Source organism: Chiloscyllium plagiosum, unplaced genomic scaffold (assembly GCF_037043375.1).
Source record: "Chiloscyllium plagiosum isolate Xiang-an unplaced genomic scaffold, Cpla_swu_hap1 HiC_scaffold_12, whole genome shotgun sequence".
Lineage (NCBI taxonomy): Eukaryota > Metazoa > Chordata > Chondrichthyes > Orectolobiformes > Hemiscylliidae > Chiloscyllium > Chiloscyllium plagiosum.
In genome coordinates, this window is record NW_028270150.1 from 93,075,407 (window position 1) to 93,088,815 (window position 13,409).

General features: G+C 48.6%; 1 protein-coding gene across 1 annotated transcript in view; it reads left to right on the forward strand.

Moving 5' to 3' along the window:
• Positions 1–1,808: 1,808 nt before the first annotated feature.
• Positions 1,809–13,409, forward strand: part of LOC122547760 (uncharacterized) — a 52,725-nt gene continuing 41,124 nt past the window's right edge. The window contains exons 1-2 of the mRNA XM_087992415.1: positions 1,809–2,040; positions 11,635–11,731. Coding sequence (XP_087848541.1) covers positions 1,928–2,040; positions 11,635–11,731 — 210 coding nt within the window. The 5' untranslated portion in view covers positions 1,809–1,927. The remainder of the gene's footprint in view (positions 2,041–11,634; positions 11,732–13,409) is intronic.

Here is a 13,409-nt window from a genome sequence, read left to right on the forward strand (position 1 = left end):
GTGCTTGTGTTTGTGTGCGTGTGCAAGGGTGCGTGTGGTTGTGTGCGGGCGTGCATGCATTTGTGTTTGTGCAGGTGTGTCTGTGCACGTGTCTGTGTGGGTGTCTACTTGTGCACATGCCTGTGTGTGCGTGAGTATATGTATGCGTCTGTGTGAGAGTGTGTATGGCACGCTGAGTAAGCACCATGATCCACGCAGACCCTTAAGATAAGTGTCATGTGAGTGAGCACAGCGAAGGGCTAGAAAAGGGGCCCTGTGTCAATCCTTGATCTGCACGTGTACTCCAGCGCTCAAAGTGACCTGTGCCAAGCATGGACACATGCCCCCGAGCTGCAGTGTGTCAAAGGGCTTCAGTTCTTGTTTGTGCCAGACTGGAATGATTAATTGTTTTGTAATTCATATGTACAAACTTCAAATATGATCCATTGTGTCTCCACTGTCAACCTATTTGGTAAGATCCTTTAGTCCATCCTTGCTAATTAACGTTTCATACTCTCGTATTTCCCAATTGAGAGTTCAATATCAAACTGTATGATCGTAAGCCAATAGCTGCAAATCCAAAGATGATTACTTTGATGTTCTGCATTTTCATTTCCACCTTAACACCTTAAATTCCCTTATCAGAACTTCGAGCTATCATGAGTGGCATGGATAGGGTGAATAGATCTTTTCCCAGGGTAGGGGAGTGCAAAACTAGAGGGCATAAGGTTTAGGGTGAGAGGGGAAAGATTTAAAAGGGGCTCAACTTTTTCACGCAGAGGGTGGTGCGTGTGTGGAATGAGCTGCCAGAGGAAGTGGTGGAGGCTGGTGCAATCACAGCATTTAAAAGGCATCTGGATGGGCATAAGAATAGGAAGGGATTAGTGGGACATGGGCCAAATGGTGGCAAACGGGCCTAGGTCAGATTGGGATATCTGGTCGCCGTGGACAGGATGGACTGAAGGGGTCTGTTTCTGTTTAGTGTGATTCAATGACTCTATGGTGTGAGAGTTGGTCTGAGAGTTGGCATGTGGTGAGGCTGCTGGTTTCTCGATGCCTACTTCTGTTAACAACGGCTCGAAGAGATAGGGCTGGGGTGGTCATGGAGCATGTTGGCAGGAGGGGGACAAGAAACAGCATTAACAATGGCGCAGACAAAAGTGTGTGTGAGAGAGAGAGAGACTGACTTGTGCGTTGGGGATTTGCACTATCTAGTTTCCTGGGGAACTAGGGGAGAATTACAAGTGACGTAGCAATGAGACAAGTTGACGAGGTGAAAAATTTGTGGAAATAACATGACCCCTGCTCAATGTCCAGATTCCAAAGTCTGCATTGAAGGCTTGAGGGGAAAGTTGCTAACATTTCTCTGGATATCACGACTCAGACAAAATCCATTCTGTCTGTATCTTCCCACCAACTCCCCCTATTTCTCACAGCAGGAGAGTGGAAAATTGTAAATTATAAATTGTGCAGTGAGGTTTTGACAAAAGGGGAAGCGGTGACATCCTATAATAATCGCTGGAAAAGCTAAAATATCACGTATTGGGTGCGTGCTGTGTGTGAAACAGTGAGCAAGCCAGACACTGCTGAATCCTGCTGCATTCACCTGAGGGTTAAAAATGGATCTGTAATCCTGCTTCAACGTGTTTTTCGAGCAAAACTGGCAGTGCAATAGGTCATCTGAAATTTTTGGTAAAAGAAACTTCTAAAGCAGAAGTGAAATCCCATGACTTCAGATGAGCCCCAGTCACATGGGGGAGGGAGTTTGCAGGCAGTAGTTCTGGATAAAAGGCATGACTTTGCTGTTGGTCCAGTCAGACGGAGGCCGGTGAGGCTGAAGGGTGTGTGAGTGCAGCAGAGGTAGGGACCCTTGTCAGCCTCGTTGGTCTCACTGAGTGAAGGGAGTTCCTGGCTTTGTGCGCCGGAGATCTCCTCTCGCCGGGCGAAGATGTCGCATTACCTGAAAGGAGGGGTTGTCATCGGGCACCAAATGCTGGAAGGGAAGCATCATTACGAAGTGCAAGATGTCCTCCACTGCAAGAGTGCCCATTCCCTGTTCAGGTATGAACCATTCCCTCACCTTCCAGACTGACCACCAAGGCAAAGGAGGGCAAGGGAGAGTTTGATTCTCCTGGGATGGTTTGACTGTTGTCAGAGGTGCTTCTCTATTTAAAGCTGCTAAATGGGATGCTGCTTCTGTCAGTCACCTGCATTGAAGCAGTGAATTTGACCTGTCGTTAAAATCTACATCGTGGAATGTATTTATCCAGACAGTAAAGCCCATATGTGGGAACGCGTTAAAATGATCACCTATTTGAAATGAGGTGATATATTTTAATGACCGTGGACTGGAGAAATATCTCAGACTTACGACAGCAACGGAAAATGCTGGATAAGCTCAGCAGCTCTGGCAGCGCGTGTGGAGAGAAGTCAGAGTTAACGTTTCTGGTCGAGTCAGGAAAGGTCACCAGACCCGAAACGTTAAGTGTGATTTCTCTCCACAGATTGGGGGGGTGGCACGGTGACTCAGTGGTTAGCACCAGGGTCCCAGGTTTGATTCCAGTGTTGGGTGACTGTCTGTGTGGAGTTTGTACGTTCTCCCCGTGTCTGCGTGGGTTTCCTCCGGGTGCTCCGGTTTCCTCCCACAGTCCAAAGATGTGCCGGTCAGGTGAATTGGCCATGCTAAATTGCCCACAGAATTAGGTGCATTAGTCAGAGGGGAATGGGTCTGGGTGGATTACTCTTCGGAGGGTCGGTGTGGACTGGTTGGGCCGAAGGGCCTGTTTCCACACTGTAGGGAATCTAACCGTGCTTCCAGACCCGCTGAGCTTTTCCAGCAAATTTCATGGCAGATTTACAACATCTGCAGTTCTTTCAGCTTTAATCTCAAATTTAAAACAGTCTCTCTGGCAAATGTTTTTTTAAAAAATGCATTTTAGGAAAAAAGAAGGGCAGACACAATTTCACGCAGGCTGGATTTGTAACTCGATTTGACTTTGGTCCTGATCCTTGCCTTTGCACATTCCCCAGAGCACCAAGCCCCATCCCACAACCCAGAACCATGGAGATAACTACTGAGCTTTCCTGGTCGCAGCCTCACCCTCGAGTTCCCAGTGGGTTTGAACCCAACCCAAGCGCAGTCACCAACACATAAGCGTAGAGCCACGGGCTGTCATTACCTTCACGACAAAGAGACGGAGCACGAAGCTGTGCTATCCTATCGAAAGTAGGCATGTGTGGCAATTGGGATGACAGGGAGGGTCTGCTTTCTGTCCAGCTAACCATTAACAGAAAGATTCACAGGTGCCACAAAGCTCTTTCCTGGAGAAAGTTGGGTGCATCATAATCTGCAAAGGAAGACTACGGACAGAGTAATGGGAAGGCGTTTGGACGTTGCTCGTGATGTGAGATGGCCTCCATCTCTACTGTAACAACGGTGTGGTTCTCAGTCTCCTTTGGTCGCCACGGTATGTTGTCATTGATTCCGCAGGCTTTGCAGCTAACTGGAGTCTGTTATCCCTGGGGTTATCCTGCTGTTTACCGTCACCAAAGGCTTCCCATCCTTCCTGAGGCTCCCAGAATCATAGAACATAGAACATAGAACATAGAACAATACAGCACAGTACAGGCCCTTTGGCCCTCGATGTTGCGCCGATCCAAGCCCACCTAACCTATACTAACCCACTATCCTCCATATACCTATCCAATGCAATCGGTGACATATTCCCAGCAAAGGTCAAACCAGAGATTCGTGAAGGTTTGCATCTTTGTTTACAGCTGGAAAAGACACAGCGAAAGGCTTGTAGCTGAACAGGACAACAACTAATAGTTTCATGGGGGATGTTAGTTGGTGTTCATGGTTGGTTAATGTTGTTAAAAATACACAACAATTGACCATTGCTTGATTTAAGGATGAATCGATGTTCTTAAGTTTTCATCTGTTATCAGTTACTTCAACCAATTGCCTTCAATGGTGTCGCCCTATCTTGGACAAAGTTAAAAATCACACACCACCAGGTTCCTAATGAAGGGCTTATGCCCAAAATGTTGATTCTCCTGTTCCTCGGATGCTGCCTGACCTGCTGTGCTTTTCCAGCAACATACTCTCGACTCTGATCTCCAGCATCTCACTAACACCAGGTTATAGTTCAACAGATTTATTTGGAAGTACACGCTTTCATCATAGATTGGATTGGATGCATCTTAGATTGGATTCCCTACAGTGTGGAAAAGGCCCTTCGGCCCAACCAATCCACACCGACCCTCCAAAGAGTAACCCACCCAGACCCATTTCCCTACATTCACCCCTGACTAATGCACCTAACACTATAGTGTAATTGAGCATGGCCAATTCACCTAACCTGCATATCTGTGGACTGTGGGAGGAAACCGGAGCACCCGGAAGAGACCTGTACAGTCACGGGGAGAATGTGCAAACTCCACACAGACAGGCTGGAATTGAACCCTGGTCCCTGGCGCTGTGAGGCAGCAGTGCTAACCACTGAGCCACTGTGCACTGCTCCTTCAGCAGGGAAAAGAATTGTCTTACTTTCATGAGAGTAATATCTGGTTCTGTGGGCAAGGGTTTGAACCAATCTGGCAAGGGTCATGCATCAGAATAATGCTCAACATAGAGAAATGTGACACACCATGCCCAGATAGGAACAGTGTGCACAGTTACCGGGCAAAGCTAAGAGACTGGCACTAAGTCAAAATGGTCAGAGCACTCGATGTAGACATGATGGGCTGAATGGCCTCTTTCTGCACCGTACCAATTTGGTGATCCTGACTGTGACAGAGAAGACCAGAAGTAGGAGGCAACAGAAAGGGGAAGGAGCACTTTTTCACACGTCTCAAGCAGCACTCGGAGTGTACGTGCATAAGGAGTTGAGTAAAGTTAAGAAGCTTGTTGAGTTACAGGTACAAGTCACCACATGTAAAAGGAATATCATGGCAACAACAGAGATCTGCCACAGACTACAGCAGAAAGGAGAGCTTAAACGTTCAACCTGACCAAAGACCAGGTCAAGAAAGTGACGGCATTATGCTGATTCAGAGACAGGATCCATTTTGTTTCGAATAAGGAGCACAACTGGATGTTCAATGTGGTGGAGAAAGATAGACTCTGGTGCCAATGGGAATGTCAATTATATTAATACAGACTGACACATGCTCAGGGAGGAACCTTGGAAATTACACTGAGGGTGTGGAGTTTCTGAACTGCTTATACGGCAACGTTCTGGACAGAGGATGGAGCTAGGTCCAGTTCTGGGGAATGAAGTGGGATAGTCAAGCCTGTTTACACTGGGAAGGGGAATCCAGATGTTTAGAACAGTTATGGAAATGGACAAGGTAAAATCAGCTCAAGGAGGGCGAATTTCAGTGAGTCCAGCCCAGAGAAAACAGAGACAAAGATTATCAGGTAAAACAGTGACTGAGTCATGGGATAGAGTAGGAAGTTTTAAAGAGGGACCATTTAAATAATTGGCAGCTGTCAAAGAAGAAAAGTCGATTCCATCCCTGATGAAATACAACATGGATGGCTATGGGAAGGCTAGAAATATCAAAGAATTTGACCAAAATCTTTTTGACTCTTCCTTGAATACGTGGCTATCCATTGATGTTCACAGGGCTTGGTAATTGGAGCATTGTTATCGCTGATACCTACAAATGCTTAGACCCGGGTGTGCGGAGCTTAACTTTCAAGATGAGAAGTGATGTGGATGTTGGAAACATCGCAAATTATTGTGGAGTGTAGTAATGCAATTCACAAGATGATAGACAGGCTGGAGAATGAGGAAGGAAGTGATGCTACATTTCGAGAAAGCATTGGCCAGACCACATTTGGAGAATTGCGTTCAGCTCTGGGCACCTTATTTAAGGAAGGATTTGATTTGATTTGATTTATTTACTGCGATGTGTATTTTGTTGCACAATTACCATGAAAAGTGTTGTATGGAGTCGGTGTGGTGTTTGCACGTTCTCCCCGTGTCTGGGTGGGTTTCCTCCGGGTGCTCCGGTTTCCTCCCACAGTCCAAAGATGTGCAGGTCAGGGTGAATTGGCCATACCAAATTGCCCCATAGTGTTCAGGGATGTATCGGTTAAGTACATTAGTCAGGGGGAAATGTGGAGTAATCGGGTTGGGGAATGGGTCTGGGTGGGTTACTCTTTGGAGGGTCGGTGTGAACTTTTTGGGCTGAAGGGCCTGTTTCTACGCTGTAGGGTGTCTATGATTTGATGATTCTATAGTGTCACCATTCTCTGGCATCATTCCAAAACACAGAAAAATAAACCAAAACATAGAATATAAAGGTAGGAAAATCAAGAAATAAAGTCCTTCTTGTTAAATGCTCTGCCATGGGCCAGGTGGCTGGGCCTAAGTCCCCATCGCCATGCCACCGCTGGAACAAAGGTCATCACTCTTCGGTGATCTCAGCCTACACAATGCCCTCACCACTATGAGTCCTCACTGGGTCTTGTCAAAGCAGATGCCACTGGGTATTGCATCAGCTACTGGGCCTATTTGAGTCAATGCTTCTGGGCCTACTCAAGTCTGTACTGCTGGGGCTACTTAAGTCTGTATTGCTGGGCCTACTCGAGTCCATGTTTTTGGGCCTACTCAAGTCTGTACTGCTGGGCCTACTCAAGTCCACGCCTTTGGGTCTACTCAAGTCTGCACTGCTGGGACTACTTGAGTCCACGCTTCTGAGCCTACTTAAGTCTGTACTGCTGGGCCTACTCGAGTCAACGCTTTTGGGCCTACTGAAGTCTGCAGAGAGTCAATGCTTTTGGGCCTACTCAAGTCTGCACTGCTGAGTCTACTCAAGTCTGGATTGCTAGGCCTACTCAAGTCTGTACTGCTCAAGTCCACACTTTTGGGCCTATTGAAGTCTGCACTGCTCGAGTCCACGCTTCTGGGCCTACTCGAGTCTGCACCGCTGGGCTTACTTGAGTCCACGCTTCTGGGCCTATTCAAGTCTGCACTGCTGGGCCTACTCAAATCACAGCCTACTTTCTGTGACCTCTTAAACAAGAGGTAAGTAAAATAAAAGAGGAAAGAAAAAGAAAACAAAAATTAGAAGTGAAAAGAAAAATGAATGGAGCATATGAGCCCCGGGTTCAGGAGCCCTACTCCTCCGCCATCTTACCGAATGATGTTAACGGATGTTAAAGCCCTGATGAGAGTGCAAGGGAGATTTACTGAAATGATAGCAGGAATGAAGGATTTTGGATAAAAGGAAAGATTAGAGAGATTGGGCTTGTTCTCCTCGGAGCAGAGATTAAAAGGTGGCCTTTTTAAGGTGTTCAAAAGAATTAACCATTTTGATAGATTAACGAAGGATATTCTATCCGCTAGTTGGTACGTCAGTAACTAGGGGTCACAAATTCAAGACTGTCAGCAAGATAGCTAGGAATGAACTGAGGAGAAACTTCTTTGCTCAGAGAGTTGTTAGGATGTGTCACGCACTGCCTGGGAGAGTGGTGAAGGCAGATTCCACAGGAGGCTTCAAAAGACAGCTGGAGATACAATTGAAAATGCTGAAGTTAGAGGGCTATGGAGATAGGAATGGAGAATGGGGCTGGTTGGGTGCCATTAGTGGGTTGTTACTGGTCACAGCCCATTTGTGTGGAGGTTGGTGTAAGCCATGAGAGAAGGTGTTCAGGGCCGAAAATCTTTCATCTCGATAGTGAAGCCTAGAAGGCTGTAGAACTCCTGAGTGGAAAATGAGGTGCTGTTCTTCCAGTGTGCGCTGAGCTTCACTGGAGCACTGCAGCCAGCCTGAGTCAGAGACGTTGGCCAGGGAGCAGAGTAGGGTGTTAAAGTGGCAGGCAACTGGAAGAACCACTTGCTTACTGTACCTTGTGGGAATAAAGCCAAAAACTTAACCCTACGCACAGACTTGAGTAGGCCTAAAAGCATGGACTCGAGTAGGCCCAGCAGTGCAGACTTGAGTAGGCCCAGCAGTGCAGACTTGAGTAGGCCTAAAAGCATGGACTCGAGTAGGCCCAGCAGTGCAGACTTGAGTAGGCCCAGCAGTGCAGACTTGAGTAGGCCCAGCAGTGCAGACTTGAGTAGGCCTAAAAGCATGAACTCGAGTAAGCCCAGCAGTGCAGACTTGAGTAGGCCCAGCAGTGCAGACTTGAGTAGGCCCAGAGCATGGACTCGAGTAGGCCCAGCAGTGCAGTCTTGAGTAGGCCCAGAAGTGCAGACTTGAGTAGGCCCAGAAGCATGGACTCGAGCAGTGCAGACTTGAATAGGCCCAGCAGTGCAGACTTCAGTAGGCCCAGAAGTGTGAACTCAAGTAGGCCCAGCAGTGCAGATTTGAGTAGTCCCAGGAGCATGGACTTGAGTAGGCTCAGCAGTGCAAACTTGGGTAGGCCCAGTAGCATGGACTCGAGTAGGCCCAGCAGTGCAGACTTGGGTTGGCCCAAAAGCATGGACCTGAGTAGGCTCAGCAGTGCAGACGTGAGTAGGCACAAAAGCGTAGACTTGAGTAGGCCCAGCAGTGCAGACTTAAGTAGGCCCAGCAGTGCAGACTTGAGTAGGCCCAGAGCATGGACTCGAGTAGGCCCAGCAGTGCAGACTTGGGTAGGTCCAATAGCATGGACTCGAGTAGGCCCAGCAGTGCAGCCTTGAGTAGGCCCAGAAGCATGGACTTGAGTAGGCCCAGCAGTACAGACTTGAGTAGGCCCAATAACATGGACTCGAGAAGCCCCAGCAGTGCAGACTTGAGTAGGCCCAAAAGCGTAGACTCGAGTAGGCCCAGCAGTGCAGTCTTGAGTAGGCCCAGAAGTGCAGACTTGAATAGGCCCAATAGCATGGACTCGAGTAGGCCCAGCAGTGCAGACTTGGGTTGGCCCAAAAGCATGGACCTGAGTAGGCTCAGCAGTGCAGACGTGAGTAGGCCCAAAAGCGTAGACTTGAGTAGGCCCAGCAGTGCAGACTTAAGTAGGCCCAGCAGTGCAGACTTGAGTAGGCCCAGAGCATGGACTCGAGTAGGCCCAGAAGCATGGACTTGAGTAGGCCCAGCAGTGCAGACTTGAGTAGGCCCAATAGCATGGACTCGAGTAGGCCCAGCAGTGCAGTCTTGAGTAGGCCCAGAAGTGCAGACTTGAGTAGGCCCAATAGCATGGACTCGAGTAGGCCCAGCAGTGCATACTTGGGTTGGCCCAAAAGCATGGACCTGAGTAGGCTCAGCAGTGCAGACGTGAGTAGGCCCAAAAGCGTAGACTTGAGTAGGCCCAGCAGTGCAGACTTAAGTAGGCCCAGCAGTGCAGACTTGAGTAGGCCCAGAGCATGGACTCGAGTAGGCCCAGAAGCATGGACTTGAGTAGGCCCAGCAGTGCAGACTTGAGTAGGCCCAATAGCATGGACTCGAGTAGGCCCAGCAGTGCAGACTTGGGTAGGTCCAATAGCATGGACTCGAGTAGGCCCAGCAGTGCAGCCTTGAGTAGGCCCAGAAGCATGGACTTGAGTAGGCCCAGCAGTACAGACTTGAGTAGGCCCAATAACATGGACTCGAGAAGCCCCAGCAGTGCAGACTTGAGTAGGCCCAAAAGCGTAGACTCGAGTAGGCCCAGCAGTGCAGTCTTGAGTAGGCCCAGAAGTGCAGACTTGAGTAGGCCCAATAGCATGGACTCGAGTAGGCCCAGCAGTGCAGACTTGGGTAGGTCCAGTAGCATGGACTCGAGTAGCCCCAGCAGTGCAGACTTGAGTAGGCCCAAAAGCGTGGACTCGAGTAGGCCCAGCAGCTGAAGCGAGACACAACGGCGTATTCCAGTCAGAGCATCTGTGTCTGTGTCATTCTGTATTCTTTGCGAATTTGCTTTACTCTGGGATTTGTTCTACTGCTAACGCAAATACATTGCTTAAAAAATATCGCAGGACTGCTTGTATCACTGGGTTGTACAATGGCATTAGGTAAAACTCCATGAACTATCGATTGAATAAATATCTGCCCCCTGACTCTGTCACCGTTCACTGAACATACGTGCATGTGGAGAATCTGAGCGACGAGAGACCTGAAAGTCCACGACGTTGCTCATGTCGAAAAAGTTGCGAGGAGGCAATAGGGGAGCCGAGTTAGCAAGGTAGCGGAGAAGGGTAGATTCCTGTGGAGTTTTCCTGGATAAATAGATAGTGGACAATATAATGACTGGAACATTGCTCAATGAAAATTCCGAATGTTCTTCCTCAGATATCCTCTTGCCTCACAGTAATGGCTTCGATAAACTAACCAGCATGAACCATGCCTTGTGGTATTATCTGTTAGACATAAACAATAGAGATAGCAGGGCAGCCATGATGATACACTGGTAAATCAGGCTGAAGAGCTCGCTCCTGTGCCTAATTCTTTACGTACCAGCAGGAGGCACTGGGGACACGTGCTGTTTGCTCTTCCGCCAGAGGGTGTGTTAATGATTGTCAATTAATTTAAAATTCTCAGCCACATTTTCAAACCCCTCAATATCTTCCTGGCCCCCACTCCTTTTCTTTGTAATCTGCTCCAACCTTGCTAGATATCCACATCCCTTCAATTCAGCTTTATCGTGGCAGAAACTTAAATACCAGGAACAGGGATAGGCCATCTGGTCATTCAACATCACAGAATAGTGTGGAAGGAGGCCATTCATTCCACCCAGTCCATACCAACTCTCCGAAGAGCACCCCACCGAGCCCCACCCCTCTACCGTATCCTTGCACTTCCCAGGGTTAATTTACCTTATCTGCACGTCCCTGGACACTATGGGCAATTGAGCGCGGCCAGTTCACCTAACCTGCACTTTGGATAATGGAAGGAAACCCCCGCAGACACAGGGAGAATGTACAAACTCCACACAGACGGTTGTCTGAGGGTGGAGTCAAACCCGGGTCCCTGGTGCTGTGAGGCAGCCGTACTAACCACTGAGCCACCGTGCTGTCCACAGCCCATTGTGATATAACACCGTCACTCCATTCCACATAACAGCAGCACCATTTAAACCAATGGTACAAGAATCACATTATACCCATACAAGTCAGGAGGGTTCGCGTTATACAAATGATGGCTTCAATTCTTCAATCACCTTATAGCCAACTTGCGTTGAACAAACACATGTTATAGTCGAACCGCCATCTCAATGCCTCATCTGATATTGGAGCTTTCCTTAATTGAACCATTGTTATTGGTATGCGTTTAGTGAATGTGGAAGTACAGATGTCCATGCATCTTCCAGCGGAGTCATTTCCTCTTCCTTGTTTTTGAGGCTTTGCTATGGACAATGTGTCCACTGTAGGGCCATTCATTCTCTCAAACTGAACCATCTAAACCTCAACAAACAACCTGCCTTCTGGACAGCACCCGTTCACTAAAGCCTTCACCCGTTCTTTCAGTGGCTTGTGTTCTTTCTCAACAGGCGACTGAGAAGCTAAAGCTCCTGCTGCAGACCTCCCACTAGCCCAAGTGGCGGCTAGAGGCCACCGTTTTGTTTCAGCCCAGCTTTGCGAGTTTATCTTACAATACGGGTAGTGTACAGTGAACCCCCAGCTCCCAAACAGTTCAGGTTGTCATGCGATCATGCACCCCTGAAGAATTGGTCTGTTCTCCTTACATTCTGAAGACTTAATTTGTTACTCAACATGAAGCTGCATTGATTGTGTGACTGTGTTTTAGGAGGGGCGACTGGTTGCTGCAGGTGAATGACAAAAAGGCATCTGACTTCCCACCGGAGATCCTAGCTGAGTTACTCCGGGGCAACTCCGCACAGCTGGTGAGTAACAAAATGGGGAACGCCATTCAACTGGGAGGAACCAAAAGAGAAACTCCACACAACTGGGAGAGTCGCAGGTCGATAGGATAGTGAAGGCGGCGTTTGGTATACTTTCCTTTATTGGTCAGAGTATTGAGTACAGGAGTTGGGAGGTCACGTTGCGGCTGTACACAACATTGGTTAGGCCACTGTTGGAATATTGCGTGCAATTCTGGTCTCCTTCCTATCGGAAAGATGCTGTGAAAGTTGAAAGGGTTCAGAACAAATTTACAAGGATGTTGCCAGGGTTGGAGGATTTGAGCTACAGGGAAAGGCTGAACAGGCTGGGGCTGTTTTCCCTGGAGCGTCAGAGGCTGAGGGGTGACCTTATAGAAGTTTATAAAATTATGAGGGGCATGGATAGGGTAAATAGGCAAAGTCTTTTCCCTGGGGTAGGGGAGTCCAGAACTAGAGGGCATAGGTTTAGGGTGAGAGGGGAAAGATATAAAAGAGACTTAAGGGGCACCACACGCTGAGAGTAACAGGCAGAGAGAGAGGGGAACACCACACGCTGAGAGTAACAGACAGAGAGAGAGGGGAACACCACACACTGAGAGTAACAGACAGAGAGAGGGGAACACCACACACTGAGAGTAACAGACAGAGAGAGAGGAACACCACACACTGAGAGTAACAGGCAGAGAGAGAGGGGAACACCACACGCTGAGAGTAACAGACAGAGAGAGGGGAACACCACACACTGAGAGTAACAGACAGAGAGAGGGGAACACCACACGCTGAGAGTAACAGACAGAGAGAGAGGAACACCACACACTGAGAGTAACAGACAGAGAGAGGGGAACACCACACGCTGAGAGTAACAGAGAGATGGGAACACCACACGCTGAGAGTAACAGGCAGAGAGAGGGGAACACCACACGCTGAGAGTAACAGACAGAGAGAGGGGAACACCACACTCTGAGAGTAACACACAGAGAAAGAGGGGAAGACCACACACTGAGAGTAACAGACAGAGAGAGGGGAACATCACACACTGAGAGTAACAGACAGAGAGTGGGGAACACCACACTCTGAGAGTAACAGACAGAGAGAGAGGGGAACACCACACACTGAGAATAACAGACAGAGAGAGGGGAACACCACACACTGAGAGTAACAGACAGAGAGAGAGGAACACCACACTCTGAGAGTAACAGACAGAGAGAGGGGAACACCACACACTGAGAGTAACAGACTGAGAGAGGGGAACACCACACACTGAGAGTAACAGGCAGAGAGAGAGGGGAACACCACACGCTGTGAGTAACAGACAGAAAGAGGGGAACACCACACACTGAGAGTAACAGACAGAGAGAGGGGAACACCACACGCTGAGAGTAACAGAGAGATGGGAACACCACACGCTGAGAGTAACAGGCAGAGAGAGAGGAACACCACACTCTGAGAGTAACAGACAGAGAGAGGGGAACACCACACGCTGAGAGTAACAGAGAGATGGGGAACACCACACACTGAGAGTAACAGGCAGAGAGAGAGGAACACCACACTCTGAGAGTAACAGACAGAGAGAGGGGAACACCACACACTGAGAGTAACAGGCAGAGAGAGGGGAACACCACACTCTGAGAGTAACAGGCAGAGAGAGAGGAACACCACACTCTGAGAGTAACAGACAGAG